Genomic DNA, 24,097 nt, shown 5'->3' with positions numbered 1-24,097 from the left:
CTCAAATTAATATGAATAGTACATGAAAACGAAGAAAATTGTATCTATACAGATGTTATGGCGATCAAATGACCACATAAATTACAAACTTGGGGAGATCAGTTGTGATTGCAGACGGTGAAGTAGAAAGTCACATCCGATCTTTGCTTATCTGCACCAAATATTTAGTATGTGCTTGGTGTTGAAGGGAAATTTAAGCACATGACTAGGTGTGTTGGCAAATGTGTTTTAAAGTGGTCATATCATGATCGGTCAGGGTATCGAATTCCCTATCAAAGATGACGAACTCTAAATGTCCTCGGGTCTGCCACTAGCAGACTACAATAAGTGTCATATCATCCTCAAACCATGACTATAGTATGCCCACGCCATAGAACCTTCGCATACTAAATGAAGTTTACTTAGTTGTTTGTTCTATGTACTCACATACTCTCATTGTTAGTATTACCTGAATTTTAAAGTTTGTTTTTGGTAAATTATGATATACAAATATCAAGAAACCTTTGGGTGCATATATATATTATTTACAGCCCAACTGCTCACATTTGAACATGAGTGCATACATTCCTTGCCTTTGTTATACTAAGGAATCCAGTTTCAACTATAGAATGATAGTAGACTCTTTGTTATTATTTATTAATTTTTCTAAAATGTTTTGATTGGTTTTTATTAGTGATATTGTATTTGATCAAGTGCTATTAACTAATGGGTTTATTATCTATTTTTTAGTTTGAATCATCGGTACGAGTCGGACTCTACTAATGAATGTCTCCAACCAATAATTCATTTATTCTTCTAACGATCCATTGGAATGGGAAGGAACGAGGATGATCAAGGTACTATGCTTTTTCTTTTATTTGACCCTTCATTCTTTTAAACAAGAAATCGAATATATAGATATTAGTCCTTATTATTCTTTGGGTTTGGGGGAATATACATATAAATGGTGGTGTTCTCTTTCTCTATAAATCAGTGGCAGTTTTTTGTAAGGTTCTGCGTTAGAATAATGATTGTGCTTATAAGAAGTCTAAGAGGATGAAGTGGTGAAGAAGTCCTAAACCAAGCACCACAGCAAGTAAGTCTTTGGACATGATAACGTGTATTGTTGGTTCATCACATGTATATTGTTCCCTGTGAGATACGCTTTAAACTTTAAATCTTATAGAATATTAACCGTTATCACAAGGTTATCTCATCCAAAAAAATTATACAGTGTTAATCTCAAGTACGTTCTTGGTATGATGTTGCATTTTCAGCTTTTATGATTTTGCATTGTAGATGGTTAGATTATAGGATTATGCTTAAAAGATTTCATTTAATTCAATTGGGCCTACCTAACCAAACTTTATTCTTTGGGTAGCTAGCTTTCTCTGCCAAAGAATGATATATATCAATTTTCCATACAATTTATGACCAATGATATGGAATATTCTAACTTCTTAAATTTGGACAGAAAAATATATAAAATATTGAAACTTAAGTAAATACTCTTAGAATGTCTCAAAGCTGCAGATTTTACATAATGAGATTATGTCAATTTTGCATAACACGTTGTACAAGAGATAACTTTGAAGTTTTTTATTTATTTTTATTTAAACTATTTGTTGTAATTTCTAACTTCAAGTATTTATAAATCATAGAATTGGTGGCAACGATGAAAAAATGGCTTGGAGTTTCTTGGTAATTCTGAGGAAAGGAGGAGCTCACAGGTGAAGTGGATGACGCTGAACTGAGGCGCGCCAAGTTGCTACAAACCATTTTTGCTATTTTTTCTATAAAGACAGTGATGGTTTTGTTGAAGCATTGGAGGTCAAAAGAGTATTGGAGTGTTTGGGTTTAGCTAAAACATTTTCTTTTGCTTGAGGTAAATATAAGTGCACCATTGTTATGATAAATGACATGTTTTCTACATCTATTTTGATTGAGCTTTGCGTGTTATAATATTAGATTAAATTGTCAATTTGACATTATAAGTTTCATTGATTGATTTATCTATATCATTAGGGGTTTATTAGATAAGAAAGGATATTCAACATGCTGATGGTTATATCCAGTATCCTGTGTGAGTTTTTTCAACCACCCATGCATTAAGACACCGGTCTACTAGCTTCTCTCAAAACACTCGATCTCAAATTTAGACACATACCAGTTTTACAGTGTGGATAAATCTGGAATTGGTGGACTGGTGCGTATTAGTGATAATCAAATTAAGTGGACCAACGACTATTAGGACATCTAGCACAGTTGCCTATTTATAGTTTTATTTTGTTGGTGATTAGAAGTTTTTTTTTGGTTTATGTGATGGTTTTAGTGGATCAGATCAGACTTTAAAATGACTCATTACATGTCATTTCAAGGTATTTTTATAAGTTTTCGATGATCCCAAATAGTTAAAATCATATATAACTATAATTTGATAATTTGATAACTAATAGAAGCATTTGTGAATTTGATTTTATTGCTATTTTTTGCAGAGACACTGCGGGAGGATCTACGTACACAGTTGGCTATTATAGATCACCTTGATTAATCAACGGGAAATCAGGAGCTTGATTAATCAATGGGAAAGTAGAAACTTGATGTTAAAGAATTGAATCAATTTCAAAGCACACACAAGACGGGAAATCACAAGTTTGATGAAAAAGAATTGGATCAATTTCAAATAACCATGAGACGGGAAATCAGAAACTTGATGCAAAACACTCACGAGACAGAAAAATTGGATCAATCCCAAAGCACCAACCAGACCAGAAATCAGAAGCTTGAATAGTACGTACTATGTCTAAGGTTCAAACTTATTCTATCCAACCAACCAAGAAGGCCCAATGCAACAAAATATCAAGTCTTTTTCATACACATTGTTCATTTGAAGTTTTAGAGCAAACTAAACCGCTAATGCATTTGTTTTCTCATGATTTTACCATGTTTCTTGAATAACATTATTGTTTGAATTGTACACCCATGAGGTGCTAATTATAGCTAGCACAAATTCCAATTGTATCATGACTTTCTTCTAATGGCAGATGTCTCTAAAAAAATATAAAGATGGAATTTCAAACGGGATTCATTACCAAAAGTCCAACATAAATAGTCTTACTTACTTAAGAGAACAAATAATCCAAACTCACTCACTCTCTCTCTCTAAAAAGTCTGAAAGTACAAATAGATAGACGATTATGACAATAAACAGGATTAATGCGCCATAAGTATGCAAAAATTGCAAATGTGCATTGTCGTGTGTAGCAATTCAAATTAGTTTTAAAAGATGAAAGACTTTTAACTTATATTATAAAATAATATTATTAAATAGTACCCGTTCGTAAGACGGGTTCGAAAACTAGTCTGACCCAAATGCCCATCACATAATTACACAATAAATAATCTCAACCAATACTTAGTGGGATTCGAACGTACTTGCAACCTCTCCAATGAGAAGAGGGGTGCACAACCAACTGAGCTAGAAGCTCGTGTGTAAAAAATTTGGACCATTTCTCGATTTGTACGTGTCATCCTTGCGCAGGGGCTATGCTAATCTTCTTCCAATTTTAACGGATTTCCCCGAAAAGACAAAAAGTGTAAGATTATAACTAGATCACACACATTTTGATAATTTATACACCCAGGGTAGATATTTTGGCTGGGCAAAATCAATTTGTTTGTACTATGCTGTGGAGTAGGCACAATACTGCTCTCATTATTAGCTTATCAACTTCACAGGCTGATATAATTTTCAATGCGCCGTAACCAGATGAACATCCCAAACTAATAAACTTTTCTAGCTTAAATCCCTGTCAACCAAAAAAAAAAAAAAACAGAGAACTAGAGGGACCTCAGTTGGCCATGTCAACTACTTTTTGTTCATAATGTTGAAGTAGTACAAAAGTGTTGTGAGTTTGTGATTAGATCAAGCTAGAACTGGATCAAAAGGCAACTAAAATCTACTTGTATTTCCGAGCTGCCATATCATAATTATTAAACCATAAAGGTAACTTTTAGTACATCAATTAGGGTATTTAGGTCATTGAAACATTTCCAAAAACATAGCCGTTATAGATGAGAGTAATGATTAGAAAACTAGGAAAAAACCAGGTTTCCAACCAAAATAACCTGTCAATATATGAACAAAAATTACAAAAAACTAGCCGTTATGAAGAGTGCTTCTGAACCCAATACCCATTCATCCACCTGACATTTGTCTCCGTTTTCATCTCCCCCAAAAAGAAAATAATAATGAAGATTCCTTGGCTCCCCTCATGATCTCTTCCCACTTAGTTATCAATCCGCTCTTATGTGTCACTACTATTCATCCACTATTCTCTCTCTCTCTCTCTCTCTCTCTCTCTCTCTAGTAAACCACTCTTTTCTCCTGTTCCATTGCTATCTTCTAAGTTCATCTCCACCATTTTGTTGGAGATAAGTAACAAACATCCTACATTTTTTCATTTCTGTAATAAAAATCTAGTCTTTAATGACTATAGAAGAGAGGAATCACTTCATCGATGATTTTAAGAAGTACCCATTTCTACTTCATCAAATTCAAATGCCAAAAACACCAAATGGGAGCAATGTTTTGGAACAAAAGATGGAAAAGTGGAAGAAACAGTCCTTATATGAAAACCCATTTCGGCATTACTACTTACTGTTGCTGCTTCTTCAGGTGTTTGCATTTCAACCAATATTAAGTCAGTCATGGGATGGAGTTATAATAACAGAAGCAGATTATCAAGCATTAAAAGCCTTGAAACACGATTTAGTTGACACGAAAGGGGTTTTGAGAAGCTGGAATGATAGTGGGTTTGGAGCTTGTTCTGGTAACTGGATTGGAATAAAGTGTGCTCAAGGTCAAGTTATTGTGATTCAGCTACCATGGAGAGGTTTGGGCGGTCGAATATCCGAAAAGATTGGTCAATTTTCTGCGCTTCGGAAATTTAGTCTACATGATAATGTCATTGGGGGTATGATTCCATCATCACTTGGTTTCCTTCCTAATCTAAGGGGTGTTCAGCTTTTCAATAACAGGTTTTCAGGTGCAATCCCTCCTTCACTTGGTTCTTGTCCTTTGCTTCAATCTCTTGATCTTAGTAATAATATGCTTACCGGAGCGATACCTTCTAGTATCGCAAACTCTAGCGTGCTTTCGAGACTTAATCTTAGCTTCAATTCCCTCACTGGTTCTATTCCAGTTAGTCTCACTCACTTACCTTCACTTACTTTCCTTGCTCTTCAGTACAATAACATTTCTGGTGTTGTTCCTAACACTTGGGGAGGGAGATTGTATCAGCTTCAATCTTTGACCCTTGATCATAACTTCATTACTGGAAGTATCCCTGTTTCATTAAGCAAGTTGGGTAAGCTTGAAGAACTCACCATGAGTCGTAACCTGCTTAATGGAACCGTACCTAATGATCTAGGCAATCTCTCAAAACTTCGAATACTAGATTTATCTAACAATGACATCAATGGAAGCTTCCCTGTGAGCCTTTGTAGCCTGTCCTCACTTGTTCGGTTGGATCTGGAGGGAAACCACATTGGGAATCAGATTCCAGAAGCAATAGATGGACTACAAAAGCTTACCGTTCTCGACCTGAAACAAAACCTATTTACAGGTCGAATTCCAGCTAATCTTGGAAAAATTCCCAGCCTTACCCAACTTGATTTATCTGAGAATGGTCTCACAGGAAACATTCCGTCTTCGCTGGTTGATTTAATTAATCTTAGCTTATTCAATGTGTCTTACAACAGACTTTCTGGTTCTGTTCCTTTTCCTCTTACTAGAAGATTTAATTCCAGTTCTTTTATGGGAAACCTTCTGTTGTGTGGGTATAGTCCATCAACCACATGTCCTAATCCACCGTCTCCTCCATCACCTGAAATTTTAAAACCCCGACGTCGAAAACTGAGTACCAAAAACATAATCCTAGTGGCTGCCGGAGCTTTCCTTGCAATTTTGTTTATACTTGGTTGTATTGTGCTTTGCTTTTTGATAAGAAGAAGAGCTGCTTCAGATGCTAAGAATGGTCAAGTAGCTGGTAAGGCTGCGCCAACAAGTGGGAAGGAGGCAGCTGCAACAGCAGCTGATGTGGAAGCAGGAGGTGAAGTTGGAGGGAAGTTAGTCCACTTTGATGGTCCATTTTTGTTTACAGCGGATGATCTGTTGTGTGCAACTGCCGAGATAATGGGTAAGAGTACTTATGGGACTGTGTACAAGGCTACACTTGAGAGTGGGAATGAAGTAGCAGTGAAGAGGTTGAGGGAGAAGATAGCAAAGAGTCAGAAGGAGTTTGAACTTGAGGTTAATAAGATTGGCAAGATTCGGCATCCGAATCTGTTGGCTCTCAGGGCATATTACTTGGGCCCAAAAGGAGAGAAACTTCTTGTCTTTGATTTCATGCCAAGAGGGAGTCTTGCATCTTTTCTCCATGGTATGTTTCCATTTTGCTCTAATATTCAATTAACAATTATTAGTCTACAATTGATCACACCACAAAAGTAGCAGCCACATTTGAATCAGTGTACTGACAATGTCCATGTTGCATTTATATTGCAGCGCGCGGACCAGACACTCCAATATATTGGCCAACACGGTTAAACATAATCATTGGTATAGTGCGTGGTCTAGACCATCTTCACACACATGAGAACATGGTACATGGAAATCTCACAACTGGGAATGTGTTACTTGACGAGAATGCAAATACCCAGATCGCCGACTACGGTCTATCGAGGCTCATGACTGCTGCTGCGAATTCCAATGTGATTGCAACTGCTGCTGCCTTGGGCTATAGAGCACCTGAGCTCTCAAAGCTGAAGAAAGCAAACACAAAAACCGATGTGTACAGCCTTGGTGTGATTATGTTGGAACTTCTAACAGGAAAGTCCCCTGGGGAAGCAATGAATGGAGATGACTTGCCTCACTGGGTAGCTTCAATTGTGAAGGAAGAGTGGACTAATGAAGTTTTTGACTTGGAGTTAATGAGAGATGCTTCTACCATAGGCGATGAGTTACTTAACACACTGAAATTGGCTCTGCATTGTGTTGATCCGTCACCATCAGCACGTCCAGAAGTCCAGCAAATTCTTCAGCAACTTGAGGTTATATTGCCTGAACTGGGTGCAAGCTCTAGTGATCGTGACGACCGTCCTGGTGATGTTTCTGGTGTTCCCTCGAGTGATTGAAAACTCTAAAGCAAATTTTAGTTGAAATTCTTTTATTCTTGATATTTGATGTTGGTGATATGTTTTTCTTAGTTTAGGTTAGTATATGTAAATATGCTTCATTTACATCAACTGTAGGAATTCTCTATGACCACATTCATGATTCATGTGGTGCTTTTGTTGCAAGTGTGTTTCTCGATCAATTTTCCTTGTTTGTTTTTCTCTTTTAATACCAAAATACCGGCTCCACCAATTGACAAAGTTTCAGCACATTTGATTCGAAATTTCAACCGCCTTCTACTGGGCACTGGCACAAAGTAACGTGATTAATTATTATTACTTTTTCACCGAAAACAGTTTTACACATGAACAAAGCCCGTAAAAATACCCAACAACACTAAACGACAAACACAGAAACATAAAAAGCCCCAAAGAAGAGAGGATAAACCCTAAATAAAATCTCAAAAAAAAAAAAAGTAGAATGGCATCAAAGTTCGGTATGGCAGGTGGAATACCAGAACGACGTGTCAGACCAATTTGGGATGCAGTTGACTCTCGTCAATTCAAAAATGCACTTAAATTGACTGCTGCACTTCTCACCAAATACCCCAATTCCCCTTATGCAATTGTAAGTCCTCTCTCTCTCTCTCTCTATATATATATATATATTTTTAATTATTATTGACACATTTTTATGTTATGTTATGTTATGTTATGTTAATAGGCACTGAAGGGACTTATATTGGAAAGAATGGGGAAATCTGAGGAGGCATTAACAGTTTGTTTAACTGCCAAAGAACGATTGTACTCCGATCATTTGGTTCTTATTGACGATCTTACCCTCAGTACTTTACAGATTGTTTTTGCTCGTCTTGATCGATGTTAGTTTTAGTATTATTACTATGTCTCAATTTTAGATTATAATACTTACTGTAGGGTAAATAATGCTTTATTTTCTCTTGTATATGCTAGTGGATCTGGCCACCAGTTGTTATGAGTATGCTTGTGGGAAGTTTTCAAACAATTTGGAACTAATGACGGGCCTGTTTAATTGTTATGTTCGTGAGTACTCCTTTGTGAAGCAACAACAGGTTTGATGTTAGCATGCGTTTGTTTATTGTTTTTTATTTGTTTGGAAAAACCATTGCTAATGTAGTGCTTTTTGTTGTGTGGCAGACAGCAATTAAAATGTACAAAGTTGTTGGCGAGGAGAGATTTTTACTCTGGGCTGTATGCAGCATTCAATTACAGGTTTCTCTCTCTCTCTCTCTTCAACTGTCATTCCTTCCTTTAAACTGTGCGTCATTCCCTGTAGTGGGAAGGTCGCAACACAAAGTACAGTTGTGGATTTTAAGGCATGTCATTTGTATATATTGGATTAGTTCCCATCTAAGACATAGTAAAATTTATCTGTGTTCACATGTGCTAGGCAGGGATACCAGTGTAAAATGGTGAGGTCATGTCTGACATGGACCGTGGGTGTTTGAGTTAGCCTGACATAACACGAATGGGTCACCTTATCGAATTCTCAGCTAATAGTTAAATCTGTGCATGCTGCGTGGATGATTTGTTAATCACTATGTCGTCACACTGCTTTAGGAGCAATTAATTATATCTTCCTTGCAATTTTTTTTTTTGTTTCCATGGTGCTTTAGGTGCTTTGTGGTAATGGGGGAGAAAAATTGTTGCTCTTGGCTGAAGGTTTGCTTAAGAAGCATGTCACCTCTCATAGCTTGCATGATCCAGAAGGTTTGCTCTTTCTTCTGTTTTTTCCCACTTTTAGATCTTTCTATCAGAAGAAATATATTTATTCTAGTAGTATGTCATAGTAATTTCTTAATCATACTTCTAGGTGTTAATATAATTTCTTAATTATATCGTTATGTTAAGTTATGACATAGTAGTAGTTATATTATTATTAGTGTATCAAAAATGTAGTTGTTTAGATTGATTAAGAAAAAGTAAAATAAAGACTAGACTGTCATAGTTGTGGACCAGAAAGTGCAAAATATTCTGTTGAGGTGGTCCGTTGTGACTTGTGACCGATTACTCCTTTCTGTTTCAGCCCTTCTTGTCTACATCTCTATTTTGGAACAACAAGCTAAATATGGCGATGCTCTTGAAATTCTCTCTGGGGAGTTGGGATCACTTGTAGCAATTGAAGTTGATAGGCTACGTATACAGGTACTTTCTAAAGCCTTTCCCCTTTTCCTCTCTCCCTTTTTCATATCTCTATCTATGTGTATCTGTCTGTTTATTGGACTATATATCTACGCAGAAAACACACACATACTCACCCGCACAAGTTGCTGACGACGTTTTAAATTTATATTCATTGGTTTGGGTGTATTCACGTGGTTTTTTCCACTTAGCAGCATTTATTCATTCATATTATGTGCTCACAATCAGAATTACATTGCCTACATGTTAATACTTCACAGAAGTTCCCATTCATAATCAGTGATATATATTGATTGAGTACATGACTTGTGATATCTAACTCCTTACCTCCTAACAATTTTGACATATTGCTGAATATTGTTCTCTCTTTCAATTCGAACTTCTATAACACCTGCTGGTCTTACCCATGTAATCAATGAACTCCTTATTGGAGAAGCAAGGCAAAAGGCAAAACCGCAAAAGTGATAAGGAATTTGGGGCCTAGAGGAAGTGGATTAAAGGTGGAGAGTGAAGTAAATAGAAGAAAAATTGTAACACCAATTGGGAATTAACAAGAATAAATAAAAAGAAAAATAATAGACCAGTGGGCATCCAGCGATATCGATGAACAAGAAAACCTCAAAATTGCACATGGAAGTTATCTTTTTTACCCTCAGGCAGTAATCTATGTTTTTTTTTCAGCCAAATACTTCTAGATCAGAAAAGAATTATACCATCTTGATCCTGTCAGCATGGACTAGAGAGTATATCCCAGCATATACAAGAATACCGGATTATCAACTGTTGAAATATCTAGAATTGATTTCAAAATAATATACTTCAAAGAAATAACTCTGAACGATATTAGTGTACATCCGTCAAAGTTAATAAACTCTGCTCTTGATTTTACATGTTGTTGCTATGTATGCACTCTCACCCCAAATGATTGTTTCCCCTTTTTGAGGTTTAACAGTACTTTATTTGGATTCTTCATTAGTAATTTTAGGAATAGAATGTAACTTTACTCCTATTTCTAATTTATCTGCTTCTCTCTGTACTATTTGACTTTAAGTTGACAGGGTAGACTTCTTGCTCGTGCATGTGACTATGCTGCGGCTGCCGATATATTCAAAAAAATATTGGAGTTATGGTATGCTGATCATAGTTTTTTCTGTGAGGTTTTGCATTTTGTGAGACTTCTTTCTTCCCACCCACAGCAAATATTGTACTCATGGATATGTTGCTAATGCTATTCCACTCTTAATATTTTCCTTTTTTTTTTTTTTTTTTTTTTTTTTTTTTTTTGGCAGCCCTGATGATTGGGAGTGTTTCCTACATTATTTAGGCTGTTTGCTGGAGGATGACAGCAGATGGTGCAGCCTAACAGTCACTGATCAAATTCGTCAACCAAATTTTGTTGATTGCAAGCTGTCTCATTTAACCGATGAAGCGGTGTGTCCTTATTGTTCCTAATTTTTGACATCTAGTTTGGTCCTCCTTGCCCTCCTGTTTTGCATAGTATTGGTGTAACTGACAACATTTATGCCACAAGATCCTTACTCCATACTGTTAATGGACTCTGCAGTTTGATTTACAAATTTCAAATGCATCACTCTTTGTGGAAAAGTTGCAACTTGAAGCCAGCTCTGATTTTGTAAGATGTCCCTACTTGGCAAACCTTGAAATTGAGAGGCGGAAACGTTTGTATGAAAGGGTCCAGGATAGCCAGTTAGTGGACTCGTTGTTGAAGTATTTTTGCAGGTTTGTCCTGACTTGTGTTAATTATCTTGAACAGTTTTAGTAGTTGACGTATGTGTTTTGGACATATCAACTGATATATATGTTTCGGACATATCGACCTGATATATGTGTTTGTCTTGTCATAGTCGGCCATATTACCTATTTGACAATTTGGTCATGTCATTGACGTTCCACTTCACTTATTGCTGTATACATTTTTGTACTAGATTTGGTCATTTGGCTTGCTTTACAAATGATGTGGAGATGTTCCTCCAAGTTTTGACTCATGAGGAGAAGATAAAGTTGGTAGAAAATTTCATCAGAAGTTGTGAATCTTCATCAACAACCCAGGTAAAAGCGCTTGGGCAATCAATCACCATATGTAAAATGCAAGAAGTAATTGGTGTCACGGCCAATCTCCCATTAAATGGTGAGTTTCTCGCTTGATTCAATTTGCGATCATCTATATATCAAGCTTACCTCTTTCTCTGAGCCATTTATTACCTTAGATTATGTTATATGCAATATTTTCTAGCTCGTATAGGAACCTGTACACTCCTGTCCCCTCTCTTTTCCACTGCATTGGTACGCACACACTATAGTGTTATTATGATTACGTGGTATATGTTTCACACATTCTTATTTAAATTTCTGCTGTTTATTCTCAGAGCTCATGTATACTGCGTTACATATGGCTGATATGTACTGTAAGAACCTTCCACTTTCAAAGGACTTGGATCCACAGGAAAATATGCACGGTGAAGATCTTCTAACTATGGCTGCCAATGTACTGGTTCAGGTATCTCATAGTTTTCCTCATTAAATGAACATCAACTATGTTCTAAGTTCAGTTTTGTTAGTAAACAATGACAAAATTGATACAGCTGATATGGTTTATAATGGAATATCCTTTTATTTTTGTAGTGCTGTTTGTGAACAAAGTTTATAGACAATGGGATATTAGCTTACTCTTTTTATCTGGCACTGTATAGCTCTAGATGATTCAAGTTGGTGATGGAAAGGATGAGTTGTGGCAGAAGCTAAAAAACCCTGAAATCTGTCACAATCCCCATGGATAGGATTGGAATGCATGTTGGTTTCCCCGAGAATAACTTAGATAGGACTTGGGAACTTGAGAAGATAGGTTATATCCACATATTTAATCAAAGATCTAATCTTGTGGCACATGCTAGTGTGATGAACCGTGAAAGCTTTGGCACACCCCTTGTTTATGAATAGGGATGCTCATAAAATGGCTGTCCCATAATAACTCGGCAGGACTTGGGAACTTGAGAAGTTAGGTTACTAGCACGTGTTTAATCAAAGATCCAATATTATGGTTAGTATGTGCATCCACCAATAGCAGGTTGAAGTGATAGGATAAAACTATAAAAGTGAGTTTTGGGGATGGGGTTTTTCTTATTCTTTGGGAGCTAGGAAGTAATGTTTGGAAATCATCTTCTATGATTTTTGTTACATTGTTGTTACAACCAATGGAATCCTTTTGATATTTATAACAGCTCAATTACTATGGCAAACAATGATTGTAGTGTTATTAAATTGATCATTATTTCTCATTGTAAATGTTAATGATTTAATGACTATATCAGTAAAAATTGTGAATATAAGTCATTTTTTTGTTACAGTTATGAATTGGTTTTGATACTGATAATAAAAGAATTGGTGTTATACTCCTTTAGAAATAATGACTATAGAAATAGTCTTATCAGATTCTATTAAGTCGTAAGAAATAAAACAAAAATAAATAATAGCGATATCAATAATTATGGATTTAATAGTTAGTGCAGTTTAATAATCATACTAATTGCAGTAGTGGTAATGATCAATGCAATTGGTTATGTCTAATCAACTAAGGAAGCAATTAGTTTGTAAGTGACACTGATAGGAAGGGAAACTAGATTGGACCACTTATTCGGTCTGCAGCGCCTCCAGTGCAATTTCATTTTGAGTTGCCACTTATAGTTGAGTCTCATCCCCAGTTTTGTTAGAGACCTGTTGGCTCACACTCGTTAGCAGAGATGATCTAATGGAATGAGCCTGTAGGTTTATTCGTGTTCTTCCGTTCAAGTTCAACTTGAGCTGTAATGTTTCAGAACTAAAGACATGTGTAAGCGAAATCCTTTGTGTGCAGAACGGTGCATCTGTGCATCTAGTCTGCTCTACTTGTTTGTTTAATTTAATTCTTCTCGAAACTTTTATCTCTGATTGTTCTCCTTATAGATACTGTTTGTTGATACATTTAGAGTATTATTTGCAATAAACCATGACAAGTAACATATAGCTAAATGATGGGATATGTATGGAATATACAAACAGAATTTGAAGTTTTGAACCCGTGCTGATCTTTTCTTGACGTTATTATCCTTTTCTGTCTGTTAATTAAATCTTGACTCATATCTGAATACTTTCTTGCCACAGTTGTTTTGGCGTACTAGGAGTTTTGGTTATCTGCTTGAGGCAATTTTAGTTTTGGAGTTTGGTTTGACCATACGAAGGTCAGTTTCTAATGCTATCTTTACGACATTTATGTTTTCTGAAAGCTAAACCGTTTACAACATTGGCTAATATATGTGGATGTGAAGTTTTTTTTGTTAGTAATGAAAATTAACTACATTAAGTGAACTGAAAATAGTATAGCGTGAGCTTAAGGATGTAAAAAGAAGAGATGAAAAATGCTTGGAATATGTCTGCGTAGAAAGTTGTGTAATTGAGGTATGGCTGTTCGTTCATCAGGTTCTGCTGAAAGAGTACAAGTTCACCGCCCGTTCATATTGGTTCAGCCATTAATATATTTCAGAGTAGTTCAGACGCACCCCATTCCTTTTAAATTTTTTAGGGCCACTCCTTGCTTGGCAGAACTTGTGACTATTCTCATTTCTAAATGAAAAAAGATATCCTCTTTTTTTACCGTGCCCAACAACCCTTAACTTTTTCTGTCCACTTTGAAATATCAAGGTTCAAGGACAACCAATTTAACAAAGTGTATATTCTATTTTCCATGGTTGAGGAAAGAAACACTCAGTTATTGTCTCCAAACACCCTCAAACTTCAAAGACTTAGCATCAATCACTCTGATTATCAAGTATTTGACAAACGTAAATTGAAATATCAAAGCATTTTAGCAGGATGCTTGTTGTTGACGGAGATGGTAATCATAATCTGAATCGGGCTCTCTGAAGAGAAGTTTTCATGAATTTTTTTGTAAGTTGGTTTGTGGCTACTGTTTTTAAGAAAAGGAAAAATGAACTGGTTTTCAAGATACAGGCACGTTTGTCTCTACCCTCTATTTTAAGGAACATATATATTGTCACATATATAGTGTAGTGAATCTATGAATGCCCAAAAGTATCTTTGTTTCTGTGTATAATTTCTTTACGGAGAATATGAAGTTTCCATGCATAAGTTTTTACTTTGGCATTCGGTTGTTCACTATGCCAGGTAATTTCTTAAAAGGAAGTCTTTTTGTTATATACATTTATATACAGATGCTAGACTGAGGATAATTTCTTTTGTAGTTTTTTATTTCTATAATTTGATCTAATCCTGGCCGTGTTTGCAAGCTTGCAAATTTCAATTATGTAAATGTGTTTGGTTGCCTTACTGTTTTTGAAAAAGAAAATTTTATTGTTTCCCAATTGGTTTTATTCTAATATCTTTGAAGAACTGGTGTTGCTGTTCATTATGTCTCTAGCCTATGCCCTTGGTTGTCATTTGTTGTCTAGATAACACGTGTTCCATGTTTTACAGGCATGTTTGGCAGTACAAGATTTCATTGTTGCACTTGTATTCTCATTTGAGTGCCCTTCCATTGGCATGTGACTGGTAATGTAAATCAACTCGTGTTGAACTCTTGTTTCTAGCTTGTTAGAAGTACTATCCTAAGTTTCTATTTTTTAGTAGTAGAGGCTGTAGTGGTGGTTAGATTGGTTCTTAGCTTTATTGTAGACGGTTTACTGGCTTGACTTAGTGAAGCTTCTTCTTCTATAGGTATAAAACATTGGACATCAAGAATATCCTATTGGAAACGCTTCTACACCACATTTTCCCCCAGATGTCAACATCACCCCTTTGGGTAGATTTATCTGAAATTCTGAAGGATTATCTCAAATTTATGGATGACCATATGAGAGAATCTGCAGATCTTACCTTTCTTGCATACCGCAGTCGGACTTATTCAAAAGTGAGTAAGATATATCTAATGTAGTAAGCATTTATTTATGAAATTAGATTACACATTTCAGATATTTATTGGAAGTCTGTCAGTTTATGATACCCTGGATACATTGTTTATGCTATGTATGGTACCCATGTGGACAACAACACAATACGACACTGATACACCTATACGAGTGGGATAGAGTTGAAAAATGTATCATTGTGTTTCTGCTGTCACATTCATAAAATTGGCAACGGAAAAAGGGGAAGAAGAGACTTCGCTCCCAGATATGTTGTATTGTTTTGTTTCTTAAGGGGTAGGATGCAATGCTAATTCAAATAGTTATGCAGAGAATTTCATTTTTTTGTTTTAACAAACTGCATAACTGCATAATACGGTTGTGGATTTTTGCCATTAAGGTCTCCACCTTGTCCAGGAGATCCATACTGGTGAATCCCATTAGTAAAGTTCTTAAGGAGGCTTGGTTGAATTCGTGCCTAATCTATGGTGATGTTTGGCATTTGCTTACCCTCTGTGGGACCCATGAGGCCGGAACGATTTCTTCTCCCAACCTGTATCCTTTTTCCCTGTCCCTTCCATAGGTGATTTCTTCTTTCTCTTTTCCTCTTCTTCTCACTCCCTTGTCTTCAGTTGAGGCTGCTTGGTTTGCAGTCTATTATAGTAAATTATTTACATTCTCTCCGACAAGGGGACAAGTCAGGCTTGTAAAGTAAAGTGGTCGTTACCCAGTAAGTATTGTGACTTGTGAGGCCACGGGTTTGAGTATTCAGTCGAACTATAGGGCTGGTGCAGTCTTGTCGGGCTCGTCCCAACCTATGAAACACAGACACCTGTGTTGCATGGGTACGGGTACGAGTGTCCGGTTTGGACACGGGTACGGCGATTTGGACACGGCGAGGTTTGAAAATCAAGACACGGAGACATGGCTAATATTTTAATTTAATATTATATTTTATTAAAAGATAAATTATTTTAAATAGAAAAAAAATATATATATATATAGATTTTGATAAAGCCCATTTGCCATTTTAAACAAGTTTAGATTTTGAATATAACCATTCCAAAAAAGCCCAAGGCCACATTGCTTAAAAGCCCCATTTAATCTTATCTATGGAAGAAAGAAAGAAAATAGCCCAAGCCCACGTCACTTATTAAAGCCCACATCTTCTTAATTGTGTTAAACAAACCCTAGATCTGAGTTACAAACCCTAGATTTGAGTTGCAGCCGCCGCCATGGAAGAAGATGGTGCACAGCCGACAACATCAGGTCAGTCTACTCCATTTCTTGCTCTCTTCCTTCTTTCTTAATCTTTTTTATTTTTTTCTTTGAAAGAGTATAGATTCAAATGGCGAATCTATGTCGTGTCGGTGTCGGTGTCGGTACGATACGACACGGGACACGCCGGAATAATAGGCGTACCCATGCAACACAGACAGACACTCCTCTAAGGGCAACGTATCCGTGTCGGACACTCCTCTAAGGGCAACGTATCCGTGTTGGACACATATCCGACACTGACACTCCCCGATATGCCTCCGACACGTGTCGGATACTCGATTTGGAGTGTCGGATTTATTAATTAATTTATAGAATTTCCGACACTATATGGACACGTTGGGGACACACGGGGGACACTTCTACATTTTATTCTAAATTTTAAAAAAGTGATTAAAATACTTAAAAAAAGACATGACTTGGTCGGGGTTTTATTTCACTCTTGAAATAAGGAGGCACAATGCACAATTGCACACTTTTGATGATTGCCAAGTCCTTTTTAAGTTTTATATATATATATTTGTTATGAATCTTCTGTAATTGTTATTTATTTCGTTGGCATTAGCTTGCATTTTTGGACATGTATGTTGTTTAATCTTTTAGAGTTAGACATGTTCAAAACTAGTTTTCATATTTTGATTGAAACTTAGTGGAGAGGGTTAAATTTCGTGACATATATATATATATAGGGGAGGGATCCATTTACCATGGTTTTTTATACCATGGTTTATACCACGCCCCTTTACAAGTTGAGTTAGAAGCTAATATTTTGTGGATATGATCTCCTAACTATGGATAGATTTTCTACAAAAATTTGGCTAATTTGGAAATCTCTAACCTATTTAAAAATTGTTGACAACTTTAAATTTTTTTTAACGGCCCAGATTTTTCAATTTTGCAATCATCTTTTGACATTGTTAAACATCATCAAATGAGCTGAAATTTTGTGGAGGTGATTTTCATGGTTTGTTGGACATATCCACAAAAAATTAGGTTCTAGTTCGTCTTGTGGGCGAAGTTGTGGGCCATGGTATAAACCATGGTATATTGATCCCTCCCCATATATATATATATATATATATATATATATATATATATATATATATATATATATATAATTTTCCTACTTTTTTGAATGACCATGTGTCCGCGTGTCCTACTTTTTTGAATGTCATATCCGTGTTGTGTCATATCCGTGTCGTGTGTCGGTGTCCGTGCTTCATAGGTGCCAACCCCATGTGTTGATATACATTGTCATGTCCCTGTTTAACAACTTGGGCCTTTTGGTTCCAGCTGTAGAACAAGCTGGTGATTAAAATACGGCTTTGGATTATTATTACTATAAATTTCATTATCATCATCGTTGTCACCGTCACCGTCACCGTCACCGTCACCATCATCATCATAAAAAAAGAGCCAATCGTTGAACAGCCAATACTTTCTAAGTTACATTGACTTGGACACGAGAGTATCGATGCCCGACACTGATACAATGTGTCTGTCAAGACAACCTATATGAAGTAGGACATGGGGATCAAACAGCCAAGTAAAAAAAAAAACGGTCAATTATCAGTTGGAGAAGTTGTTGATTGAGGTGAAAGAGGAAGGGAATGAAAAAGAAAAAAGAAAGCCTTTGAAAGTGTCTATTAAAGAAGAATGAAGAAGAAAGAGGAGCCAGAAGGCAGGGGATTAGTAAGAGTAAAGGGGAATACAATGAAAGTGGTGGACGACAAGAGGATTTCAGGAAAACCAAAAGGACGGCGCTCAAGAGGTTGGTAGAATGGACAAAGGTGAAGTGGTTGGGGGGCAATCACAGCGCTGTCTAGATAGCGAGCTCGAAAGAACAGCAGGAGGAGATAATCCAGTTCAGGGAAAGATGGGGTGTTGAGGTCAACAAAAGCAAGAAGAAAATAGTGAAGCTTCTCGGGGAGAGGGAGAAGATTAGGATGGAGGAAGATGAGGTGGAAGAAACCTACTATTCGTCTGAGAGCAGCAACTTTGACGACCTGGATGATGAAGATAGCGAGGGGGGTGATCATGTGCGGTTCAGCTGTTCGGAGGAGGATTTTGGGATGAGGTTGAAGAGGGACGATGAGAGGAGGATCTAAAGGGTAAATGGATTTGTAAAGGGGGGTTTTAAAACTAGTGGTATTTTTCCCCACTAGATGGGAAATTAGGGTCTCCCCTAAATACACACAAAAAATTTCGGTCAACCCACTTTGACTTTTTTGTATGTGTATTTTTGAGACCCTAATTTCTCATCTAGTGGGGAAATCCTAATTGGCTCATTAGGGGGTAATACTTTAACCCTTTATTTTATTTAGGATATAGTTGGTGTTGTTATTTTCTTTCTTTTGGGTTTCATTGGGAGTTTGGTGGTAGAACCTGGGCCAATTCAAGTTGTAAATGACTTGTCTTGGGTATTGATGTAACTAGCTACTGGTAATATCAATAGACTTATCGTTTACTGACCCCTAAAAAATGAAAAAAAAAAAAGAAAAGGACTCTCACGAGTCACAACCTATAAATGTCAAAACCCTTGTTTTCTTAATCTCAACTCTCAAGCTGTCATTGTCCTTGTCAAATTTGTATTCAAGCTCATATTTGTATGTCTGGAGTTTTATTAGGGCTGAATTGTTCACTTCCACAAACAAGTAACCCTGGGGATTGTTCCCTAGGTTTAACCCAAAATGAAACAAGGTGTACTACGAATCAGTCGTTGCGTTGTCTCTGGATCAATCCCTAGACACCATATTCTGCTACTACATGTGCTCCTGTCCAATGAGCCCGAATGTTTTGAACTCCCTTTAAACTAGGACAAAAGTAACTGGGGTCTTTCTCACATAAAGCATTCTTGGATATTCTTTCATATGTATATAGCCGTCAGATAGAAGTCGCTTTGTGCATCTAATGGTACCGTCTAAAAATAATAGGATAAAAAATATATATGTAAACTAAATATTCGGATACTGTTCGTGCCAATTTCTATCTCGTAAGGATTGGAAAATGACAAGTCGTATACCCTCTTATAATAGTATAGCTCGACACTGAGTGCATGGGATATTAATATCAATCTCCCTCTTATCAACCTTGACTTAACTATATATTGTTTCAAAGTAATTAATAAATTTATGATAAGTATAAACCTGAGGTGTATATGTTATTTGAATCTTCAGGTAATTGAGTTTGTTCAATTTAAAGAACGATTGCAACATTCTCATCAATATTTGATGGCTAGGCTTGAGGCTGGTATTCTCCAACTAAAGCAAAAGGCAGACAACTTTGAGGAAGAAGAGGTCACATATTTGACAGAACTGAGATATCTCTGTCATTTTTATTCATTTAGTAACAGATAGATCAATGTAAGTCATGTTTTCTCTTGCAGTCCATTCTAGAGGGCCTTGACTCTGGCATTCATTTGCTTGAGCTGTCAAGCGAAGAGAGTTCTAAATCTTTGACATTCAACGAAGATATAGAGTCGCGACCTTGGTGGACTCCTACACCTGATAAAAATCATCTCTTAGGTTGGTAGTATCTGCATCTTGTTCTTATATACTTTGCTATTTTTTCACCTTCTAAAAAGGTTAGTTGTTTGATCGTCTTTAATCGATAGATTCATTCCCAAGTAATTTCTGGAGATTAATTTTTTTGGTTAGGCTTCCAATCTGAAATTCGTAGAAAAAAGGTTTCGAGTATCAGATAATATAATGCAAACTTTACCCAAATAATTTTGGCCCCATATGATTGAAAATCTTTGCTGGAAACATCCTTTTGTAAAAAGAAAATTTGGAAATTTTGCACAACCAATGGTTTAAGTGTTCCTATAGGTTCTTTGTTGTTATTTTTTTGTATTCTCCTTGTGAATTTCTGAAGAGATATAATCATAATTTAAATTATTGAAGAAATTTTTTGACAGATCTTTCTCCATTTATTAAACGTTCTTAGTTTACCTTATTGTAGAGATGAAGTTCTTCTAACAAAAGGGTGTAGATTTTCTCTTTTTCTTTTTTGTTAGTTTGGCAAAAGTTTTTTGCGTATTGACTGCATACTTTATGTGAACAGGACCATTTGAAGGGGGCTCACTTTGTCATAAAGACCATGTGGTAGGGTATTTCCATTTGATGGCTTCTTTTCCAACCAACTTGTTTTGGTAGATTAGATTTATCATTTATGTCTGTATGTCATACTCGGAAGATTCTGTTGGAAACTCTAAAGCTGTTTAACATTTTTTAAAGTATATCTGAAATTTATTGCTATTTTAGTTTACTACAAGGGGTATGATAAATCTCTCTGCTGAAATTGGTTTCGGCATGATGATTTATTTGCAGTGTAGTGCTTATTAAAGTTTGCCTCATGGCCTTAATACACATTTCTCTAGGCTAAGCTAGGGAATCTTACCTTGACGCTACTTCCAGAGTCTCATGTGTGGAGGCTCACACCTTCTTGTTCCTTGACACTATCTTTGAGCTATTTTTTTTTACGATGTAATGCCTGCTCTGACACATGACAGTATTCACTATAATAGTTCTTGTGTTACAGCTGCTCCATGAATACTCGCTGTTATGGATCCTGTATTTCAGTTGCATACGAGGGCTCCTCATCTTTATGGTTGTCTGCATGTATGAACGTGTAAAATGTATATGCTCTTCATCAATAGATGGAAGTAAAATTCTTGTGGTTCCCTGCTAAATAAAAAAATTACATTAAGCAGTTAGTATATTTTTTGATATTAAGTGCAATGAAGTTGTCACTTATGCTTGTTATATGTGGTTCTTTCACAATTTCAAGAATTGCCCAATAATGAAAAAAAAAGTTAAAAAAATAGAGAGAGAAAGTAATCAGTGAAAATTAGCTTTCCTTAACCAAAGATTCAGTTGTTTTACTTTTATTATTTGTTTCCTCTTCAAGTGCCTAAAATCTTCTCATCTTCTTTATCTAGTGGCAGCAACAACAAGCCAAGGAAAGGGAAGCAACTGTTCGGAAAGTCATTGAGAGGAGGTCCTTACTTCCCCGTATGATATACTTGTCAATTACATGTGCTACTTCATCACTGAAAGGAACTGTAGAAGCGAATGGTTCTTTATGTGATGGTAAGAACTCCTTGGAGCTGAAAAGTCTGCTTGAGAGATATGCAAGGAGCCTAGGTCGTCACTTCCCTGACGCTGTAGAAGAAATTGTTGGAGTTGCAAATGGCCAAACATCTTTTGAGGTACGAAACATTCTGAAATCAATCCTCTACATGCTTATTCTTCTCACCACTATCCTTCTCCTGCATAAAGTCAGGCCCTTTTATTGTTAAGTCTTAGCAATGCAAGTGTCATATGGTCATTAAATACGGTCTTTACTCGTGAGTTGTATTCCAAACAGGTTTTTGGTTCAGATGTGATTGACTGGATGAATTTAGCCGTCTTTTTTAATGCATGGAAGTTATGTTCACATGAGCTTGATTCATCAGATACAGATGAGCACAGGTACAGTTCATGGGGCACAGTGGCAAAATTGATTGAGAAATATACCATGGCAAAGCTCAAATCCCTGCAACCTCTAATACAGTCTCCAGGAGTGGATTTAGCTACACTGGTACAGATAGTCACAGAAACCATGGCTTGGCACAGTATTATAATCCAGTCTTGCATAAGATCCTTGGTTCCGTCTGGCAAAAAAAAGAAGAAAAGTGGACCATCAGATAACTCTACCTCTCCACTTCTTCAAGCTATTCACGGTTCAGCCCAATCGTTGTGTGGTATAATTGAAGAAGTCACAAAATGGTTAAAGGGGCAGTTAAACACACCAGTAGCTGAGAAGTTTGATATCTTATATTCTTATTTGCACCAAGGTGGATGCAATGAGGGTCCTGGGAATGTTTTAAAGGTCTTAGAGGCTTTGGTGTCCTCCTCGACAGATCTGGAACATGGGGAGCGGATCTCTATGGCATTAAGCAAGTGGAATTCAGCTGAAGTTTTGACTAAGATAGTGATTGGTCAGGGAATGGAACTCCATGAGTTTCTCCATATATGTGAATCAAAGTTGAAGCTGCTGCAGTCCCTGAGACAACAGTTTTAGCTTCTATATTGGTCAGTGGGAGATTTATCTGGTTGTTTTGGATCAGTAATGAGCCAAAGGTTTGGTCTCACAGTAATGTGTTTCAACCTTTAGTTTGCAGATCCGGTTATCGCCAATATCTCGCCAAGGAGAAACATTGTGAGATTGGTTCAAGTCTTTGGAGCTATTCTTAAAGCGTTCATAAGCAATTTCCTATCAGTTGAGTGTCAGATTTCAGGAAGGGCTTATACGACCTTGAAGAAGATTGACTGCTGTAGTTCTAGCTCCCGATTTTATCTTTGTTTGGCAGAGTGTACACTAAATAACAGCAAGATTTCTCATCAAGACATGGTTTAGATTCTACCATGCACCGAATGAAATTTTGACGAACATATTGGTATAATTCTTTTTTTGGCTTCTCATTTTTATCATTATTTTTCCTGTAACATTTTGTTGAATGATTTGTACGTCAACTGCCATATAGAATATCGAGAGAGATTAAATTAATGGAATGGATTAGATAAGGTTGATGATTTGACTCATTTCTGCTCTCTTCGAAATCACGTTTTAAGGAACCTGGTAATTACCTTCTCTCGTTCTCTTTTCATAGTAAAAGTTCCGATGGACAAAGGTGTCTGAAGTGAAACGTCAGATATAATTTTTCACCTCCAAACCAGTTTTAAGGAACTTGGTAAATTCTGTTTTGTTGATTCATTTCTGTTTCCCCAGAGCAAAATTCGATTAATTTTTTTTGTAACTAACCAAAATTACTATTCTCTGGGAGAATGGCTCACTATTAATTATTAAAATTCGATTAATTTTTTTTGTAACTAACCAAAATTACTACTCTTCTCTGGAAGAAAGACTCACTATTAATTATTAAATATGTAAATCACTAGGCTTTCTCTTAACGGATGTCTGTTTACGGATAGAGCAAATAAGTATAAATTAAAAAGTTGTTCGAGACACTATGTAAATTGTTTCAAAACACTATATAAACTGTCTCACAAATGTCCGGACTAGTCCGGAGAGAAAACTTGTGTAAATCACCTGAGCAAAGTAGACTCTCATTTTGTGCAGCATTACAACTTTTGTTCTCATGGATGTTGTTTGCACTAACCTATTAACCAAAAAGTTCCAACCGTCATTGATGATTACTAGCTGTTGGAATCAATCAATTTTTTTATATCATGTGCCCTCAATGGGCGGCTAATCATGAAGTCATTAGAAACATTCAAAACAAAGAGGCATGTTAATCAAGGTTTGCATCATACAAATATGGTCAATGGAGCTGAATTGAAACATTACCACATTATTGTTGTTAGATTAGATCCTTCAGCCAATTGTTGTTAGATTGGATCCTTCAGCCAAGCTATGGTTTGCTCTGCCTGACTACCTGTAACAAACTTATAGACTTTATAGCCATATGCTAGAAGGTATTGAGAAGGAGAATAAGATAATGGAGTCAACCACATTAGACTTACTATTCAACCATATCACCTGACTTTATCTGTTTATTTTTTATT

At 36.3% G+C, this 24,097-nt stretch overlaps 2 protein-coding genes, 1 long non-coding RNA gene and 1 pseudogene across 3 annotated transcripts; 2 read left to right on the top strand and 2 right to left on the bottom strand.

Moving 5' to 3' along the window:
* Positions 1–3,474: 3,474 nt before the first annotated feature.
* LOC147490014 (U6 spliceosomal RNA) lies at positions 3,475–3,570 on the bottom strand (annotated as a pseudogene).
* A 766-nt stretch (positions 3,571–4,336) lies between these two features.
* LOC147490013 (putative leucine-rich repeat receptor-like protein kinase IMK3) lies at positions 4,337–7,405 on the top strand. Its single transcript, XM_086572583.1, has 2 exons — positions 4,337–6,422; positions 6,548–7,405. Exons 1-2 carry the CDS (start codon positions 4,469–4,471, stop codon positions 7,174–7,176), a joined length of 2,583 nt encoding a protein of 860 aa, XP_086428709.1. The 5' UTR covers positions 4,337–4,468; the 3' UTR covers positions 7,177–7,405.
* A 173-nt stretch (positions 7,406–7,578) lies between these two features.
* LOC147490011 (Tetratricopeptide repeat (TPR)-like superfamily protein) lies at positions 7,579–23,113 on the top strand. Its single transcript, XM_086572582.1, has 19 exons — positions 7,579–7,783; positions 7,880–8,036; positions 8,128–8,246; positions 8,332–8,406; positions 8,811–8,904; positions 9,221–9,339; positions 10,395–10,465; positions 10,626–10,767; positions 10,901–11,076; positions 11,283–11,485; positions 11,724–11,854; positions 13,495–13,571; positions 14,824–14,898; positions 15,064–15,256; positions 19,706–19,825; positions 19,915–20,053; positions 20,592–20,632; positions 21,469–21,738; positions 21,897–23,113. The coding sequence occupies exons 1-19, from the start codon at positions 7,637–7,639 to the stop codon at positions 22,590–22,592; spliced, it is 3,045 nt and encodes a 1,014-aa protein (XP_086428708.1). The 5' UTR covers positions 7,579–7,636; the 3' UTR covers positions 22,593–23,113.
* On the bottom strand, positions 18,126–22,203 carry LOC147490012 (uncharacterized). The gene is made up of 2 exons (XR_015202072.1): positions 18,832–22,203; positions 18,126–18,671 (listed from the first exon to the last, which is right to left on the bottom strand). It is a non-coding gene; the product is annotated as an uncharacterized LOC147490012 (long non-coding RNA).
* Positions 23,114–24,097: the final 984 nt, after the last annotated feature.

Source organism: Coptis chinensis, chromosome 7 (assembly GCF_015680905.1).
Source record: "Coptis chinensis isolate HL-2020 chromosome 7, ASM1568090v1, whole genome shotgun sequence".
Classification (NCBI taxonomy): domain Eukaryota; kingdom Viridiplantae; phylum Streptophyta; class Magnoliopsida; order Ranunculales; family Ranunculaceae; genus Coptis; species Coptis chinensis.
Note: the sequence above shows the minus strand (reverse complement) of the source record. Positions and strands in the feature narration are given on the sequence as shown.

Bases quoted from the DNA above. Each gene is read 5' to 3' on its own strand.
- LOC147490011 (XM_086572582.1), top strand. From the start codon at position 7,637: ATGGCATCAAAGTTCGGTATGGCAGGTGGAATACCAGAACGACGTGTC. The intron at 8,905-9,220 runs GTTTGCTCTTTC...TTTCTGTTTCAG, and splicing joins TAGCTTGCATGATCCAGAAG to CCCTTCTTGTCTACATCTCT. The intron at 11,077-11,282 runs GTTTGTCCTGAC...TTTTTGTACTAG, and splicing joins TTGTTGAAGTATTTTTGCAG to ATTTGGTCATTTGGCTTGCT.
- LOC147490013 (XM_086572583.1), top strand. From the start codon at position 4,469: ATGACTATAGAAGAGAGGAATCACTTCATCGATGATTTTAAGAAGTAC. The intron at 6,423-6,547 runs GTATGTTTCCAT...TTTATATTGCAG, and splicing joins TCTTGCATCTTTTCTCCATG to CGCGCGGACCAGACACTCCA.